The 20,315-nt window shown below is 44.1% G+C and overlaps 1 protein-coding gene across 2 annotated transcripts in view; it reads left to right on the forward strand.

The window, feature by feature from the left end:
• LOC112541839 (von Willebrand factor A domain-containing protein 7-like) overlaps positions 1-18,559 on the forward strand; it is a 36,846-nt gene extending 18,287 nt beyond the window's left edge. The window contains exons 10-18 of one of the 2 annotated variants that reach the window (XM_088128590.1): positions 64-351; positions 608-826; positions 1,016-1,188; positions 2,240-2,354; positions 4,058-4,262; positions 7,441-7,522; positions 10,423-10,643; positions 15,519-15,623; positions 17,626-18,559. In XM_088128590.1, the coding sequence (XP_087984716.1) occupies positions 64-351; positions 608-826; positions 1,016-1,188; positions 2,240-2,354; positions 4,058-4,262; positions 7,441-7,522; positions 10,423-10,643; positions 15,519-15,623; positions 17,626-17,632 (1,415 nt within the window). In that variant the 3' untranslated portion in view covers positions 17,633-18,559. The remainder of the gene's footprint in view (positions 1-63; positions 352-607; positions 827-1,015; positions 1,189-2,239; positions 2,355-4,057; positions 4,263-7,440; positions 7,523-10,422; positions 10,644-15,518; positions 15,624-17,625) is intronic. The other variant, XM_088128589.1, reaches the window with a different exon arrangement.
• Positions 18,560-20,315: the final 1,756 nt, after the last annotated feature.

The following is a 20,315-nucleotide window of genomic DNA, read 5'->3' on the forward strand; positions in this document are numbered from 1 at the left end:
CTTTCTTTGGGTAAACCCAGGAGAAGCCAGTTAAAAGAATAAATCTGTATTTAATTTTTACAGCACTTGCTAAAAGGAATACTAGAGCTTCTAGAAGAAATTATGAGAACGTCTATGAAGAATTAGCATTCTTTTCTGGTGGCTACTATGTGAAGACTACCAAAGACCAACTTTCTACAGTCCTTGGCATAATGGAGTTGTCCATGAATGCTGCTCCTGTTAAAATAGCCCATGATTATGTAGATGAGTCTCAGTTCTCCTTCCCTGTGGATGAATCTCTCTCCGAAATATCAATCTCATTCAAGACGTTCAGGCATAACAGTTTCCGCTTTAATATCTTTCAGCCTTCAGGTAACTAAACAGAGTAAAAAAGTGAGTATCCTCAGCAGCATCTGCAGTTAGGGTCAAAAAAAGGCATGACAGCAGCTGCAACTGTGTGAGCAAACCCCCACCTCTGTCTGCCGTGCGACATGTTAAAAAAGGGGCGGGGCTTCAATTGCACAGTTGTGGATGCCCTGACTGTGATACTCAGGGGAAGCCGTAATACTGGGTATTTCAAGCTCTGCGACTGATGCAATTCACTCCTTTTTGTGACATTCCATGATAGGTGACCCACTGACAAAACCTCACATGGTGATTGACAGAAACAATCACAAGGTCGTGAAGATATCTCCTATCCCTCAGCAAGGTCGGTGGACTGTGTCTATGACTCCCAGCAGCTCTTATGAGGTGGAGATTAAAGGCAAGAGTTTGCTTGACTTTACTTACCAGATAATGCAGAAGCAGAATGACTACATGATTCCAATCCAAGGACGACCTGTGAAAGGTAAGCTTTCTGGAGTGTCCTGTTGCTACACTGGGGTCAAATCCTCCATTACCAACATCCATGCTAAAAAAAAAAAAGTCAGGCAAAGGTTTTAAGTGCTAAGAAAAATCCATTTCAGAAGAAAGAAGTGTTGAGGAAGAGATGGGATTCTGGAGGGAGCGCTCTGCTAATTTTCTACATCTTTCCCAGGTTCCAACTATACCATCTCCGTGAAGATCCTGGGACCATCCAGAGGTGCCCAGATCCAGCGCCTGGTTATTTCCGATGGACTACGAGGTCCTAATCACTCCATCAGTTTAAACCAAACATCTGATGCCCTTGGCAATATCTTGGCCTTTGCCCCTATTCATCTGGATTCATTGGTAAGATCCATAGTTATTTCTTCATCTTCTGGTTTGACTCCATGTTGCATAACTGGCTAGAACTCCCATAATAACCACTGGGGGAATCTGCAAGCTTTCCAATGGGAGCCATTTTGTGAGGGCACCCTCCGCTTGCCCCCCACATGCCAAACATACCCACTGAACCATAAAGGGGGGGGGGGTTAGCCTTTGCACTTTAATTTTATCAAGCCAGCAGAATCACTCTGCTCTAGTCTTGAAGACCTGGTTGCTCACTCACGCTCAGCCACCAACGCTCTTCGGAGCCAATCCGGGGGTCATAGATCTGGAAGGCCTTTTGGCCTGGACCTCAAGTTCATTCGGGGGAGGGGGTGCCAATATTTATCTATACGCTCATTTCTACTGGCTTTTGCCTGCTTCCCATTGAAAGTGAACCCCAAATGGGGTACAAAAACAGCAAAACTATACAAGATTTACAAAGTTTAAAAGGATCAAAGCAGACCAGGACCTCTACCTTTAACCAGGGTAAAATGAATGAGAAGCCATTCCTGATTACCATAGTATCCTTTCGTCACACCTCATCTTTTGTGAGAATATGAGCCAGTATGAGGTAAGGAGGAAGGTGCTGGACTAGGAGTGGGGAGATCCAGCTTCTAGCCCCCTGCAGTCACAGAGGTTCCCTGGGGGACTTTGAGCCAGTCAAATACCATAAATAAATAATCAGCCAAAGAAATGCAATGACAATGTAAAAGATCACCATTTTAAAAAAAAAAAAAAAGGCCAGATTGCTCCAATTAAAACTACTCATACAAAGGATTAAGATAAATGCTCAAAAAGGAAAAAGGAAAAAAAAAGCAGAGTCAAGGCTTCCTTCTGTAACCAGCTATTACAAACTGCAAAAATGACTACAGCTATAATTTCTTAAGCCTTTAGAGGACTCGATTTATCTTTATTTAAAAGGCAGCTTCTCGGCATCTGTGCATCTGCCCGGAACAGCAGAATAATCTCCTCTCTTTTCAGGATGCAAGAGACAGTCAATGTAAAACCCATTAACTCCCATTTTACCTTCCAGTCTCCAATGCTGAAAGTGGAAGGTCTGTCTCCTGGCCGCCTGCCTTTCTCACGTCTCAACATAAATCCCATCCATGTGGAGTTAGTGCGGATTCTGCCCCCGGCAGACCAAAACAGTAAGTCCCATTGTGATCCTCCTGAGACGACCAGATCTGCCTGCAAAAATCAAACGTCCACCAGATGGCAGCAAAGAGGTACAGAAAACAAATATAGCATTTGCTGCCATCTAATGGTCATCTGAATGTTTGCAGTCCAGATCTAGCAGACCTACCTCTTCGCCTCCATTGAGACCTACCTCTACCTACTTCCCTTCAGGATCCATAGACCCACTAAGAATGTTGAAACATAAGCCAAGGTCTACAGCAATGTTTGTCAAACTTGGCAACTTTAAGACAAGTGGACTTCAACTCCCAGAATTCCCCAGCAGAATTCTGGGAGTTGAAGTCCACATGTCTTGAAGTTGCCAAGTTTGACAAACACTGGTCTACAGCTTGAGGGCTCCAGAGCAACACGTGGGCCTCAAAATGTCAATCCATAGTAAATACGTAGTTATAATCTGATCTGACATTTAGAGGAAATGAAACCAACTTTAGTTTCTACTCTAGCACCATCCAACTTCTTACTCTTAGTTCCATCTATTTTGCAGACTTGATGTGCTGCTCCAAGATGGCCTCAGCCCAAAAACAGTTGCAAGCTTACATTTTAGTGGAATATAATCCACTTGATTAGATGCTCGGACTTTTACCCCACGGTGGGATGCGAGGAATTATAAAAATTGAGTTCAGAAAGAAATTAAATGCAAGAAGTAGACAAGGGTGATGAATTAGTAGGTAGTAATCATTCAGAAGTTTGACACTGGCAGTGAATGGGCATTGCTGAGCAACTACAGCTAAAACAGCAGCTGCAGATTTCCAGTAATAATTTATGCAGCCGCATCTGCTTAGGTCATATTTTACGAAGAGGCAGTAAAAAAACGCTGGCCAGCCTCACCTGGAGGTTCCCATCTACAGCAAGGAAGCATCAATAGAGGGAAGGGAGGAGAAGGAAACCAGAGAGAATGGAAGAGGCGAGAATAGAAAATGAGTCGGAGCAAATTCTTATCCCAGAAAAAAATGGGAGGGTCTTTAAAAAAATTAAAAACAGGAGCAATTTTCTCAATTTTACCATTCAAGGCAGACAAAACTGTTGGTATAAATGCAACACCTGCAGACCCCAGGATACCCATATCTGTTTGCCTTGCTATTCAGTGACCAACCAGCCCACTTTCTCTTTCCATCTCCTTTCTTAGCAGTTATTTAAACAGAATGAAAAAGGAAGTCGACACGCTGTAAAACACATTCCCGGCCTCTAGAATCTGCTTTATTTACAATAGTGTTTCAGCTCCATAGAGTCTCCATAGAGTCCCGGTCAGTCTTGGAAAATTAAAAATTGCAGGTGCAGTTAGGTCGCAAAGGTGCCTGTCTTCTCAGAAAAACAAACTAAAGTAAGGGGCAGGAGGATGGAGAGGATCTTGAAGGGGCGTAGAACTTGGGAGGGGTTGCCTTCTAATAAATGAATTTGGCTTTTGAGAAATGCCTGCTGATAGCTGGTTGTTTTGAGACTGACCACTCCCCCCCATAGCAGCCATGTGGGGACTAGGATATTCCCTCCCCCATGATAACCATTGTCTTTGAGTGGCACCAAGTGTGAGGACCAGCAAGTTCAATGGAGCCACTGGCACCAAGTGTTGAAGACCACCATTATATTACAACTCAGTCACCTTTAATTGCAAGTTATCCCTCAAGGACTCCCCATCTGTGATATGCCATATGTTTCCAAGGTACATTGCTGCCCGGTGGGAACCTAGAGGTCTCTGTCCAGGTGGTGAATGATGGAGCAGCTGATAAATTCACTTTTAAAGTCTGGGATGTCCTGGGCTTCACACAGAGCTTTACACCAGAACATCTTTCTCTGGCGAAAGGAGAGAGCACCATTCTCACTGCATCCTTTGCGGCACCTGCAGACAGCCCCAGCTTTGCCTCAAGGTAGGACAGCAGTACCAAAATTTTAGAAATCAAGGCACTAGGAGATCCAGGACAGTCATGAGAATTTAAACTGGAGTCCAGTGCCAGGATTTGGAGGTGAACATTTCAAGAGTTTTGCTATTTGGGAGTAATTCTAAACCCATACTAGGATTGGAACCAGGTTGGAGGTGGCTTCTTCACATGTTTTCCAAAAGGTCCATCTTTGGGGCTGTAACAAGGCTGAATACAAGATTTTGTTGGCTTTCTAATGAGACCTTCAAGGTCTCCTTAGAGTAACACTCTAAAAGAAAGTGTTACTCTACCACCTCAGAAAGAAACATGCACGTTCTCTGTAAACAATTGCACTGTTACGCTTATTTGTTTGTATCCCTACTCCCTTCTGGGTCTCATGATTTTTCCTCCATTTTATCCTTGCCCTACCTCTGTCAAGTAAATGTGGCTGAAAAATTGAGGGCCCTTCCCCACTGCTGACACGGAGGCCTCCCCATCCACCCTCAAACCAGCATAGGACTATATCAACATGAGATTTCATGTCCCCATTCCTGATTCAGTTCTAATTGCCTCACTTCTAATTACTGCCAATAATCTACATTCCATCACACCTACCTCCCCTCCAGAGTAATGGGTAACAAAGCCTAACAGATTTGACATACTTTGGGGCTCCCCTTAGATGGTGTCAAAAGAAGGAGAGGAAAAGCTACTTTTATACCAATACAGCTCAGTGTGACTCAAGACTGGCTCACACACGGGCTGGGGATGAGACGAGGGCAACATCATGGTGACGTGGCACGAGAAAGATGATGCCATGGCATTTCTGTCCTGTGGTTAGGTGCGAGTGGAAAGGCCCTAGGATTTGCCCAAAGTCACCCAGTGAACTTCATAGCTAAGTGGGGATTTGGACCATGGTCTTCCCTAGCTAAATCCAATATCAACATAAAGTAGTGTTACTCAACCTCAGCAACTTTAAGATGTGCGGACTTCAACTCCCAGAATTCCCCAGCCAGCATGCTGGCTGGGGAATTCTGGGAGTTGAAGTCCATATACCTTAAAGTTGCTGAGGGTGAGAAACACTGACATAGACCACACAGCAGTTCCCACATCGGTACCAAGAGAACAATGGCAAAGGGAAATTACAACCACTATTTGGCGCAGATTTTTTTTTGTCCAGATAGGAAGAAGTCGTCATTCAGAGTAGCAGAAGTAGAACACTGCCTGCTTTATTAAAATCTCTCCCATTCCATTGCTATATCACAAGGTATGCTTGAAACTCCAGAGGACCTTCCCAGCCAATGTAAATATTACAAAGTTCAGTGATCTGACTTATTGACTTTATGTTGCCCTAAACGTATAGCAGTATGCAGCCATGGAGTCACAGGATTGGAAGGAATCTTGGAGAGGTTCCAGTTCAACTCATGCTACCCCAGACAAAGGGCTGCCCAACCTTTACTTGAAAACTTCCAGTGATGGAGCCCCACCCACAACTCCAGGAAGCAGGCTGTTCCACTGCGAAATAGTTCTCACAGTCAGGAAATTTCTCCTTATTTCAAGTTTGGATCTCCCTCTGTAAAGGTTCCACCCGTTCCATCATGCTTTCTTGGAGAAACATAATGAACTGGATTCACACATGTTTCTAAACCATAATGGCGGGGTTTGCACAGCACACTGATCCAAAACCCAAGCAATGACATTTTGGTTCAGTGCAATATACAAACCCATTTGTTAGAAAACCACGTCCTACCTTATCATTCATACCATTTTCAGGCAACCTTCTATTAGACATTTATCTATAGTTTTGCTTGGATTAAAAGGAAGGATTCCTGAGATGGAATCTTAAACCAGATAGGATTGCAGTTCAATTACAGGTAGTCTCCAGTTTAAGAACAAATTCTGTTCCCAAGGTCTGTCCTTAAGTAAAACTTGTATGTAAGCTGGAACAGTGTTGTATAACTAAACAACCCATGACCCATTGGGTCATCATTTCAGAGATATTTCCTTACTAAACAGAGAAACAGAATGACCAAGGGCAAAAAAGCAGTGGGAATGTGAGCGACTTATGACTTGCTGCTGGCTTCCCCACTGACTTTGCTTGTGGGAAGCTGGCAGACAGCATCAGAAATCCATCCTTCCTTCCTTCCTTCCTTCCTTCCTTCCTTCCTTCCTTCCTTCCTTCCTTCCTTCCTTCCTTCCTTCCCACACATAATATAGGCTTTGCCCTCCCCTCACAACCCTCAGGAGAGCCCCGAGGAAGCCTCCTCCTCCTCGACTGACCCGTGGAACTGCCTGCCACTTTGCTAGCGGGAGGTGGAACAAAGGGGACTGCAGAGCATGAGGAAAACTGCACCCCCTCCCCATTCTGGTGTGTCCCTCGAGGGAGGAAGAGGGCTTACCCCTCGATCACCAGTGTCCCCCAGCCAGCCCTAACTTGCCAGCAGGCATCCAAGTTGCTCCCTCCTTCTTCCCTCAACACCCACCACTGTTAAGAGATTTCAAATTTCTGCCTCATTTCCAAACCAACCAATCGCTGCTCATCTGTCAGGCCTTGCCACCAGCCAGTTGGGCACAGGGGACAGAGGGAGGCAGGAAAGAGGTCAGGGATATGCCCATGGCAATCACATGACCTGGGCTGACTATGGCAGTGCAGCATTGCTGAAGCATCCACAAATTTCCCAAATTTCAATCCTACAGGAGTAATGGGTGCTGGATTTTGGATTTATTCTGTAAGTTAGCCCATTTGAGGTAGCTTGGTTCAAAAATTGTTGACCTACGATGCACTGTTTTGCCCAGCTCAAGGTTACAGACACAAGAGTTTTAGTAGTATATAGATACTGTATGAGTAGTATTGTGTAATTAACTTGAACCATTGTGTATTTAAGTTTAACCATTGTGCATTTAACTCAAATTTTGCTACAGTAGGCTCTGTTTTTAACTATGGGTTGCCAGAAACTAGGTGTTCTTAACCCAGGGACTACCGGTACCTAATCTTGGAGAAAGCCAGTCCAAAGGCCATGTTTTGTAATTTTATTGACTTCTTTCAATTATTGTAAATTTGAAACTGGGTGAGAAACAGCCCTGAATAGCAACCTGTGTGCTGAGTTGTCTGGGGTAGGGGGGCCTTTTCATATCACTTTTCCAAAGATATGCCTGCATTATTAACAATCATCACCAACCCTTCTTTCAGTCTTGCAACATTTTCAGCTAAAACCAGTTCAGCTCAAAACTACTTGACGCTGCCCATCACTGTCATTCCTGAAACAGTCTTGGTGAGTCTCAGCTCTACCCAGTTGATTCCCAAATTGCTGCTAATCTTCTGCAAATATGTGCGTGTGCCCTATATTGCCTCCTACCTTGGAAAACCCTATCCAACAATTGTGCCACCAACTTATTTTTTTTCTCTGTCCTTAAAATAAATGCTTTCATATTCTTGGCATTTCCTCAGGATAGAAGTTTACCTGGGCAATAAGCCAGTCAAGAACCAGCTTCTCAGACACCCATGATGTGGACCAATCAGAGATCAGCTCAGTTGGAAAGTTTCTTGCCTTTTATCCCATAAGCTCATCACCACTTGCTTTAAAAATCTTTTCTTGGCTCAGTGGAAAAGAGTTTTTTAAAATGCTTTAGGCCCTGTGAGATTAGGTCCCCTCTACTGAAGGCAGCAACTCTTCCAGTATGAGCCATGACATCCTGAGATATTCAGGGAAGGCCTTGTTATAGGGCTAGCCCTTCAGGGCCGGTCCTGCCGTGAGGTAGAATGAGGCAGCTGTATCAGAGAGCAGATTTATTTATATTTTAAATTTGTCACCGCCCGTCTCACTGCAGAGTGACTCTGGGCGGTTGGTGGTGAAAGTTGGTGGAAGGTGGCTACAAGTTATTGGAAACCCACACTCTCTTCAGCTGCTGGAGGTAGAAGTGGGTCATGTTAGCGTTCCTGGAGCATTGGTTAGTGAAGCAGGTTTTATAGCTGCAACAAGGAGATTTATTTACAGGGAAGGCATTATAGGAATTGCAAAGCCTAGCACAATGTTTCTCAACCTTGAGAACTTTACGATGTGTGGACTTCGACTCCCAGAATTCCCCAGCCAGCATGGCTGGCTGGGGGATTCTGGGAGTCGAAGTCCACACATCTTGAAGTTCCCAAGGTTGAGAAACACTGGCCTAGCACCTAGCTAGCCACATCCTACCAAGGATGAATCAAAGACTTCAGTGCAGGATGCCTGGGAACAAACACAGAAGGAAATGATCAGAGGTTAGTCATCTCATAAAACAAAGAGCAGGCAGAATGATCAAGAGGAAATCTTTACGTATCTACACCCTGCTGCCCTCTTGTGATTAGTAGGCCATGAAGGGGGGGGAAAGTCAGGCCCATTGGATTCAGATCTCCAACAGCAGCACCAAGGCTAGGCTGCTGCCTTCAGGTGCAAGGGAGGACAAGGCTCCGTCAGCTGAAGAAAGATTCAGCTGCCAGTCGAGTCCACATTTGTACTGGGTATGAAGGACTGTCTCGGCCAGCCCAACGTCTGCTACAGGAAGTAATGACAGCCGGGGTGAGGAGTTCAGCTTTTTTTGCTGATACACTGGCTTTGTAGAAGCTTTCCTTAAAGGGGCCCGCTGTTACAGGTAGTCCTCACTTACTGACTGCTCTGTTTGAAGTTACGACCAGTCAATGAACTTGCAGCTGTCGCAGCATCCCCACAGTCATGTGATCAAAATTCAGTTGGTTGGCAACTGACATGCATCTACAACAGTCACAGGGTCCCGCGGTCATGTGATAACCATTTGTGACCTTCACAGCCAGCTTCCAACCAGCAAAGTCAATGGGGAAGCTGGCAGGAATTAGCAAGTCACGGTCACGTGATGTCACACTTAACAACTGTGGATGATTCACTTAGCGACCACAGCCAGAACTGACATCGTAAGTCAGGCATGGTCATGTTATGTTTCACTTAACAACCCCTTGAAACGTCAGACCTGGATATCGCTTAGTACATAACCTGAACCCAGACTAGGTACAGATCATGGTTAAGAAGGGAATCATAATCTGCAATCATGTTTTTTTTCTTGGTTTGGCAGCTCCAGTTTTGGTTCTGTACCTTGTCAAGATTCAGACCAATATCTTAGGGAAAGTACCTGTTGTTCCTCCAGGAAGACAAGAGAGGATACAAGCACAGTTAAAAATGGAGCCACTTTGTTTTAAATTAACCGATGGGGAATTTGAAAAACAAAATTTTGGGGTGAAGGTTTCCCAACTTGCAGCTCCTACTCTTTTTGGTTTGTTGGCTTTAGGGGGAAAAAAAACAACAGTGAGAACATCTTACTCTAGCTCAGTGTTTCTCAACCTTGGGAACTTTAAGATGCGTGGGGAATTCTGGGAGTTGGGGAATTCTGGCTGGGGAATTCTGGGAGTTGAAGTCCACGCATCTTAAAATTCCCAAGGTTGAAAAATACTGCTCTAGCCAAATAAAAAGGCTACATAAGAAAGCAACCAGCAAACTATAGCTAGATGTGCATTTCTGTATTGTCTATGTTCATGGCGTCCAAGAATCAATCTTTGATCCACGCTTAACACTAAGCATAGTCAGGTTCCTCATATGAATACGGTCAGAGCGCATCCTCAAGGCTTTAGGAGGTCTGACAGCCCAGGATTCTATATGAAAGTCATAGTGGCAAAAAGGATGGTAATATTTATAGATGACTAAAGTCTTCTGGGAATTGAGTTCAACTGCTAGGGTTTACATGGGCATCTCCGCTTATTGAGCCTGGTTGTTTTATTGCAGACATTTCATTACTCCACTAGGTAACATCTTCAGTGCAGCACTAAGGATGTTACTAGTAGGGTAATGAGACATCTGCAGGAAAACAACCAAGCTCAGAGAATCTCAAGGACTCCACTGTTCAACCCTGAGCTACAGATAGTCTCTTCTACTGGCATCTCCACTTAATTTTTCTTGGCAACAGTACAGAAGCGATTAGTCCTTGCCCTCTTCCAGGATGTGTTTTCAACTTCCCAGTCTAGCAACAGTCCTCAGATTATCTGGTTGCCTCCACATCCATCCTTGATTCGCTTATTGAGATCAGCTACTGTATGTGGGACTGGTGTTGCCATTCAGTCAGGCACAAATGTCTACTCATCAGTAGAGTTAGTGAATATGTGCTCCTCCTGCAGGAAATCGAAAAGATCCCACCAGTCTATCAGTTTCTCCGATTCGATATGCCGTGTGGAGCTGGCAGCCAGCACAAACCCGACTGCTCTCAGCACATCTGGCGCATGACATTTTCTGCTGAGGATGCTGAAGCTGCTGTTATTGTCCAGATCGACCCAAATCCCAGCGCTTTATCTTGCCACCGAGACGAGGGCAACACTAAGAAGCTCATCTGTGACTATAAGTTCGTATCTCTGCTTTCTGAACATCTGCATTACAGAATGTGCAGTCATCAACCTGCTGCTTTCCAGATGTACTTGAGCAACAACTCCAGGAATTCCAAAGGTCCCGCTCACTGGGAATTCTGCAAGTTTGTCTGCAACACATCTGGAAGGCACCAGATTGGAGATGCTGAGCTAGGCATGTCTTTTCAGTGGCTGCCTTCCCTCCTCTGGAATAGTTTCCCCCAGATGTTCAAATGACCTTCCCCTTCTGATTTTCAGAAGACAGTAAAGGCTTGGTTGTTCCATCCAGTCTTGGGGGCAGGATTGTTATGACTCTTCCTCTGCACAAACAGCTGGTTCTTTCACTTTTGAAAGTTTAGATTCCCAGTTTATGTATGTGATTTTTGCTTTTAGTTTTGATCCCATGACCAATGTTATATTTATCTTGACTATTTATCTTGCTTGTTTTTAACCTAAGCTTCTTTCTGTTTGTCTGTCTGTCTGTCTATCTATCCAATATAGAAGCTTAGCGCATCACATTTGAAATTTCCTGTCTTGTGGGCATTTCTGATGTCCACTCAGATATGATGTTTCTTCTACACAGTTAGGCTTTCCACACAGAAAGCAACAAGGAACCCCCTGTGAAATTCTCTATACATTAATCATGTATATATTTCTTGGGGAGGGAAGGGCAGGAGTAACATTCTAGATGTTAAAAAAGTCTTGCAAGAGCCCATCATTTGGCATTCTCTCTGGCCTTCCACATTGAATTTTGTCCATCCTGTAAATGTAATATAGGAAGAACCTGTTTAGACAAAGGCAATCACCACCAGCTTGCTCTAGTGCAGTGTTTCTCAAACTTGGCAACTTTAAGACATGTGGACTTCAACTCCTAGAATTGGCTGGCTGGCTGGCTGGCTGGCTGGGGAATTCTGGGAGTTGAAGTCCACGTGTCTTAAAGTTGCCAAGTTTGAGAAACACTGGTCTAGTAGGATGAACATTTTTCAGACAAGGGCTGCATTGTCTTGGTGGCAATCTTGGGTATTGTATGCTACTGTATTGGTAGGTGAATCTGAAGCCAGTAGATGGCAAAGTTAGAAGATCCCAGACAGGAGTATCTACCTTCTTTCTTTTTCTGAACTATTTCTTTTTCTCTCCCCTCCCCGCCCTTCTTTTTCTTCTCCCTTTCCCTCTCCATCTTTTGCTTGAGTTGCAAGTTTATTTATTTTATTTATTTATTTTATTAGATTTCTCCGCCGCCCATCTCACCCACAATAGGGGACTCTGGGTGACTAGAATTAAGTTAATTGTTTGCAGAGGCCTTCTGAAATTAGATTGAGGATTGCTGTTTGCATCCCCTGGCGTTTACTGTAGCAACTCTATGGTTTGAAATACTATAGGGGTCTTTCCCTGCTACCTAGAGAATGAGATGCTAGGGATTTGATTGGGGATCTTCTGCATGCCACCCCCTTGAGCAACAGGTTTTCTGTATATCTACTACATGTACCATACATGGGACTTCTCTTGAAGACCATCCAGAAGTTGCAATTGGTCCAGATTGTGGTGGCACAAGCAGCTATGGGCACATTTCATGATGTCCATGTTACACCTTTGCTCCATGACCTGCACTGGCTTCCAATATGTTTCTGGGAATTCAAGGTGTTGGTTGTTACCTACAGAGCCCTTCATGGCATGGGGCTGGTATCTGAGGGACCACATTTCTCCAATTGTTTCGATTTGCTCCATCAGGTCTGACACGAGGAACATGCTCCAGGTCCCATCGATTAAAGAATGTCATCTAGGAGGACCCATAAAATGTGTCCTTTGGGTCATGCACATGCCCTTTAGGACACCATTACCCTCTGACTCTGCCAGCCTTTCAGAAAACTCTTAAGACCTGTCTATTTCCCAGGCATGGGGGTCAGGAACTTAACTGAGCCTGTAAGGTTTTGTTAATTTACTGTTGATGATTGATCCTCAGTTGCCATTTAAACTGTGTTAGCCATCCAGAGATTATGACCATCCGAATCTGTGCCCAGCCCCTCAAAATCACAGTTGTCCAAGTCTACGCCCCAACAACTGATGCAACAGAGCTTGAAATAGAGGGTTTCTATGCCAGCATCGAAAAAACTGTGAAGCAAGTGCCCAAAAAAGATGTCGTTTACATACTGGGTGATTTTAATGCAGAGGTTGGCAGCCGACTGGAAATAGGCATCACTGGAAGCTTTGGACTTGGGGAGAAGAACAATGCAGGTGATCATTTGGTACAATTTTGCCACAAAAATCAATTTTGAATCATGATTACCTGGCTCACACCACACAAGCGTCACTTATACGCTTGGACCTCACCCAATAAACTACATCGTAATCAGATCAGCTATGTTCTATGCAGCCATCGATGGACCAGTTCAGTCCTCAACGTCAAGACATACCTGGGTGCCGATTGCGATTCAGATCATGAATTGATGGTGGCTAAGATCGGAGCCAAATTATGTACCATCAAAAAGACAGCACCACCAAAGAAGTTTGACATCACCAACATCCCTTCCATGTATGTAATTAAGGTGAAAAATAGGTTTGAACTGCTGGACACTGCTGAGAAGATGCCCGATGACCTGCGGCAAGAAATTCAATCAATGGTCATTGAAACAGCAGTTGAACACACACCAGACAAGAAGGCAGAGAAAAAGCACAAATGGCTCTCCGATGAAACCACTGGAATAGCCAAGCGAAGAAAAGCAGCCGAAGCAGCAGGCGAACGGGAGGAAGCACAGAGAGTGAATGCAGATTTCCGAAGAGCAGCAAGAAAAGACAACGAAGTTCACTGGGTCCAGCGTTGCCAGCAGCTAGAAGAGGACTGCTTGAACAGCCATGTCAGGAGTGCATTTGTACAAGCCAAAAGGATTCGAACCCCATTTACTGCTCATAAAAGCACCATCCAAAACAAGCAAGGGAAAGAACTGTCTGACCAACAAGGTGTCAAGAACAGATGGAGAGAATGTATGGAAGAGCTGTAGGCCAGCAGCAAAGAGGCCCAGCCTCCTCAGGATGATGAGAAAAGGGAAGCAGAAATAGAACCGGCCATCCTTCAGGAAGAAGTCGTGTGGGCAATGAGCCAACTGCCAAACAACAAGGCCCCGGGTGTTGAGACCATCTCTGCAGAATTGCTATGGCCTGTACCACCTACAACCATCACAGCCTTGTGCCAGAAAGTTTTGAAACGAACACATGGCCACAGGACTGGAAACAATCAGTGTTCATTCCCTTGCCAAAAAAGGATTGCTCTGATTACTGCACAGTTGCCCTCATCCCTCACACTAGCAAGATTCTCCTTAAGATCATAGAACAATGTCTGCTACCAACCATCAAAAGGGAATTACCAGATGTTCAAGCTGGCTTCAGAAGGGGTCACGGCACATGGGACCATATTGCAAATTTACACTGGATCATGGAAAAATGTCAGGAATATCAAAAGATCATCTACATCTGCTTTATTGACTACAAGAAAGCTTTTGATTATGTCAAACATGAGAAGCTGTGGAGAGCTCTAGAAGACCTGGGGGTGCCAACACATCTGTACACAAATGGGTAGCCATTGTACGAACACCATATGGAGACCCTGATTGGTTCAAGATAGAGAAAGGAGTGTGGCAAGGTTGCATTCTTTCACCTTTCTTGTTCAACCTGTATGCCGAAGTGATCATGAGGAAGCTGGAACTTGAAGAATCAAAAATGAGAAGAAAGATTGGAAGAAATAGCATCAACAATCTTCAATATACTAACGACACAACTCTCCTCTCAGAAACCAAAGAAGGCCTGAAACATCTGATCAAAAGGATTAAAAAAGAAAGCGAAAAATTTGGCCTCTTTTTGAACATCAAAAAGACCAAGGTCATGACCACCACGAGGAATGGAAATGTCAGAATAGCAGTTGACGGTGAAGAGATCAAATGCATGCAAGAATTCACTTTCCTAGGATCGCAGATTGATCAAAGCAGTGAATGCAGTCCAGAAATAAAACGTCAAATCGCACTGGGTCGCACAGCAATGATGAGCATGAATCAACTATGGAAAAGCAAGGACATCAGCGTGGCAACTAAATGCAGATTAGTCCACACTATCAAATTTCCCATAGCTACCTACAGTTGCAAAAGTTGGGCCATGAAAAAAACTAGACAGGAGGAAAATCAAGCTGTGGTGTTGGAGAAGGCTCCTGCACATTCCTTAGACAGCAAAAGTGACAAATAAGCAAGTCCTGGAGCATATAAAACCAGACATATCACCGGAGGGCAAAATCACAAAATTCCACCTTGCTTATTTCAGCCATCAAACTCACTGGAAAAGATAATTTTGCTCAGAACGGTCAGCAGTAAAAGGAAACAAGGTCTCTAAAAAACACGGTGGCTAGACACCATCAAAGCCAACATCAATAGGAACATAAAACAACTGAAAGAAGCCGTACAAGATTGGGAAATATGGAGCTAGTTCATAGAATTGCAGAGAATCGGACACGATTGAACGGATAGAACCGTCCAGAGTCACTATTGTGAGATGGGCAGCCATTTCGATCTCTTAAGTTAAATACAGTAATAATACCTAATTAACTATTAGTTACCAAATAACTACCAGTAATAATACCTAATTAACTATTAGTTACCAAATAACTAATACCATTTCTATCAAGAGTAGGCAATTTGCAGTTCTTATCCAAGTCTGCTGGTCACCCAAGGCAAGAATCCAGTAATATCTGAAGAGGTGCAGATTTTCATGCCCAGTTTATAATCTCTTTTCTGCTTTTCCATCCTGCCTTCCAACCCCCATGAGCGCACCAAAACTTTGGTCATCCACTTTACCCTCTCCCGCTTAGCCCTCTTCTACGTTTGTCTCCTCTGCAGGTCAAACTGCTGCTTTCCTTCAGCAGAGGTCCTGATCCGTGATGGGAATGGAAACACGAACAGTTTCACAGTGGATTACAACACGCAGCCTCCCACACCAGCCTCGTGAGTTCCAACACACTTGAATTTCTGAAGCTGCCTTGTCTGCAGTCAGATAAGTAACACTGCTTAAGGTAACCTTCTCCACCTGGCACCCTCCAAAGCAGTTGGGATAACAGATCCCAGAATTCCCAACCAGCATCAGTAGGTAGGTTGAGGAAGGCTGCACGGAAGACTTACCAGTTTTTGCCATACCACAGCAATTGACGATATATGATCTGTGGGTGTCAGGGCCTCTGCAGCAAACTCCCCCAACTGTTTAATTTTAAAAATTAAAAAGGCTTAAATCTAATCAGAGCACCAGCACTCATGAGATTTCCAGCAATCACCTGTGGGATCTCAGAAGATGTTACAGACCAACATCCAAACCGTGTTTTGTTAGATACTGTGGTTGTCCTTAAGAATAACCGGATTACCACAGACATCTGTAGAAAACCCACTGATGTCAACTCATTTTTGAGGTCCGATAGATGTCATCTTTTACATCTAATGTTCCATATTCCCACTTTTTGAGACTCAAAAGAAAGTGCTTCACCAATGAGAGATTTTGCAGACAAGCATCCTTCTTAACACATCAGTTTAGAACACTTAGTAAATACAATCAGTATTTGATAAAGCTAGATCTATCAATTGATCAAATTGAATGACTTCCCTCTAAAAAGATAATTCTGGATCTAATCTATAAACCCATCACTTCCAATACATTAGGAATATTATTTCCAAACACTAGCATTAGCTAGATGGCCTCCCTAGGTGTACAAATTTACCCGATAACATACAGGAGAGGCAGGAATATTAAAGCTATGTTGGTTCATGCCAAGAATTCATGATGCCAAAGAAATGTTCAGCAACCAGGCTGGGAAAGATCTATCATAGGACAACATCCATGTTGGGAATGCACAGTTTGTAAATATTGCCATAAATTATCAAATATTTGATAACCCTAGGGATAACAAGCATTACATTGTAGGCTATGGGCTTTTTTAGCTGTGCCACCAAGGAGGTAATTGATGCAATTCACTGTCCATCTGTTGTACTTTGGCATGACTTTTAGGACCATACAGATCCAGATACTTGAACCTTGTAGTTGCGTTGAGAAGGGCAAGACACGAGTCTCTTTAGTCAAACCCTATCTAAATAAGGGCCTTAATGACCAAGAGGCAAAATTCTGGTACCTAAATCAGTGATAAACAAAAAATATATATAAATTCCTTCCTTTGGAAGAAATTGTTTTAGATATACACTTTAAAACGTTGGCTCCATTTGGTTTGAATTAACACGCTGACTGCCATTTTGTCATGTAATCCAGATCTTTAACAAACTGTGATCTGTTCTTCCATTACTGCTATTCTCCTCCTTAAATTGGAATGTGGTATAAGTGCTTGCAGTGATATTCACTCAGTTCATTAGTTCAGGTGATTGCCATCTGCTTTATATTTATTTTCTTATTCTCTTTTGATATATTTGCATTTACATTACTGAGAGCACTTGATGAATTAAATAGCATATGGTCAATCCTGGAGTTATTTATAACTTGATATTTCAACAATCTGTACTGGAATGCGATCTCTGTTACATTAACTGTGTGGTTTTAGATTTGGGTGAGGAATTAAGATTTTAGGAAAAGTCCTGTGTCTGGCCTACTCCGTGTCAAGTTTCTTTGGCATTTTGAAATCACTTTTCCTCTGCTTCATGCTGCGTTTTCCAATCACCTTCAGAGAAAAGGACACTGAACTTTTACTATATGATATTTCAGGCCTGGCAATTTAGCTCTCAAGAATTTGGGGACTCTATTTCATTTGCACATTTTATGGATGCTTATATTTTAATAGTATTTACTCTTGAGTGGTTTTCTACAGTACTGTATATAATTTGTTTTGCCTTCACACTGCAGCTCCTCAGAGTTATTACGGCTTCGTCCGTACCATGTTTATCGAGTTTTATCAGCTTTGTTTTTGCTTTGTTTCATGCTTCCTTCCATGATCCCGCTGCAATTTTGTCTTTGCAGCTTCTGAATTTCTGCTACGGCATGGTAGCATCAGCGACTAGATGTCCAGAAGGCTCAACTGCGTCATGAACACCATCTGAGAGGTCCTCAGATGTTCCTCAGTAGCATCTTGAATGCTATCCAACCTGAGAAGCCAGTCATCCAGCACTACGTCAATAATCGCTTTATCCTGTCTATCCATTTGGTGTTCTTGGTTTTCTTGGTGGTTTATCAATTCCTTCCTCTGGGCAGCATGAGATGTCGTCTTTGCCATGGTCACTCAGGTGATCATCTGCCTCCGGCATCTTCCTATATCACTGCTGCTTTTCCTAGAGATGCTTGCTTACTGCAACTGGACAGCTGAGATAACCTTCATGCCTTGGGTGATCCTGCTGGGAATATAGACTCTTGGCATTGCTCCCATTTCCACTCTGCCACAAGGAAGCAACAGAGCTGGACTTAGGGATGCTGTGAAATGCCATTTTTTTCATGCAGAAATGTCTCTAGCCCTGTCTTTTGCTCTTCCCTGGCAGACATGCTGAATCACAGGTAGAACCTGAAATATGGTGGGTTTCGTTTCTAGCTTCTTGGTACTATTTGTCCTGAGAAGATAGTACCGTCCAGAGGCCAAAGACCTAAATGGAAATCATCTGACCACCTAGGCCATTTCTACTACACACCGAGCCAAACAAATGTCAGAGTATGCATATTGATAACAGATCTGATAGTAATAGAAATCCATCTGCACAGATTGATTGGTTAGAAAGATCAGAGTTTTGATATCAAGCATCAAGATGTTCAACAGGGAGAACTCAGCCAGTGTTGAGGTAACAAAGCTGCTTCAGGAGGGACAGACCCACCTATTCCCCCAAAAGTTTACACCAACTTTTAAGTTCCCATGCAGCTGTACGGAAATATTATTTAATACATGGGCCATATTTAATTGCTTTACTGTAATTTTAATTTAATTAAATTTCAAATTAAATCAATGTTAGCTGTTGTTCTTCATTTTTTGTCCCTATTTCGTGGGGAACAGCCCTCAGTCAGCCATCCAAAGTACCCAGGTGGACAAAAAGTGATTTGTGCCTTTGTCTTACAGGGAGGAGTGTGACGGAATGGAATTATGAAGGCCAGGCTCAGGGAGATAAGCATTTTCTTACCTCGCCGCAGGAGCATGGGAACTACAAGAGGATGAGACTGGCACCTCCCTGAGGAATTCACACTGTGCCAGGAAGGTTCTCATCTGCTCCATCTCACCTCCATACTTCTCTGGCATGCTACCAGGTGAATGTAGCAACACCAGCAGCGGGGGAGGTGGTGGCTGGGCTCCTGGTCCAAGCTGCTGTATTAATTGCCCCATAGCTGCTTGTAGGTTATTAATTTGTGCATCCACTTGCTGTTGATGCTGTAGCAGAGCTGCTGCCAATAACCGTGGTGTCAAATTAGCTCCCTGGGGATCCGTTGCCATGATTCAAACTCCTTCGTCTTGAAGGTAGTACGAGTCTGGGAAGACTGATGTCAGGCCTAGCCCAAGGAACTCCAAGAGACAATGCAAAATCAGTTCAGCTATGTTTATTAGCTACAACCTCTAGCAAGAATCTTCCCAGACTGAAACCCCAGGTCCCAAGTCAGTGAGCCACAACAGTGTGAATTCCTCAGGGAAGTGCCAGTCTCATCCTCTTGTAGTTCCCACGCTCCTGCGGCGAGCTAAGAAAATGCTTATCTCCCTGAGCCTGGCCTTCATCACAAGGAGGCAGCTGTCTCAAGCATCTGGTATAATCAGGGAAATCCCAGGGGACCCCACCCTGCAACGCGGCTAGCAAAGCTCCCACTGCAGCTGATGCCACAGAGCTGGGTGACAGTGTTTTCCAAATGGAATTCCCCACTTGCTTGGCACATTTGTGACTATTAGTATCATTGGGCTGACCACACTAAAGCCACCTCAAGCCTACAGAGATCCTTGGTTTCTAAGAACCAGTTGAAGCATGTAGAAATATCACATTGGGTGGTTCTTCCTGAATTGGACCACTTTTAGACTCCTGGTAGGTGAAGCACAAGAAAGCCAGTTTGGTGTAGTGGTAAAGGCCCCAGACTACAAACCGGGAGACCGGGAGTTCTAGCCCCACCTTAGGCAAAAAGCCAGCTGATGACCTCGGGCCAATCAAGGGCAAACCACTTCCTAAATCTTGCCAAGAAAACTGCAGGGACTTGTCCAGGCAGTTGCCAGAAGTCAAGACTGACTCAAAGGCATTTAAAAAAAAAAAAAAAAGGCCAAGCACAGCTGGGCTGCCCAACCCTTAACCACGGAGCATGTGTTAGTACCCACATGCTGGATAACAGCTGCAGATGGATTAGCTCCCCACAGCAGAGCTCAGGGAAGGGAAGGGAATCCCAGTGATGGTGAACTTCTAGTTTGCATACATGCACGGCCTGGTGGTGGCATTAAGAACAAGAGGACAGATTCCCCTCTACCTCCTGAATGCTGCAGGGTGGAGGGAGTTGCCACCATCATTGAAAGATGGAGATTGGCCACCGCAAACACGGACCTTTGATCTCCACAAACGGGAAAGTAGCCAAAGTCCACACTCACCACACCGGGGGGAGGATCACCCCACACCCCTAGACCAAAACCTCACCCCCAAGTCTTGAGCTGTGCCAGGATCTATCCAGATACAGCTATTTAATAAGCAAACCAGAAGTGCACAGTCTGA

The sequence above is a fragment of the Python bivittatus genome, unplaced genomic scaffold, assembly GCF_059951505.1.
Source record: "Python bivittatus isolate LINGU-HERP-01145 unplaced genomic scaffold, Pbiv_v1 ctg000750_np1212, whole genome shotgun sequence".
In the NCBI taxonomy this organism is placed as follows: domain Eukaryota; kingdom Metazoa; phylum Chordata; class Lepidosauria; order Squamata; family Pythonidae; genus Python; species Python bivittatus.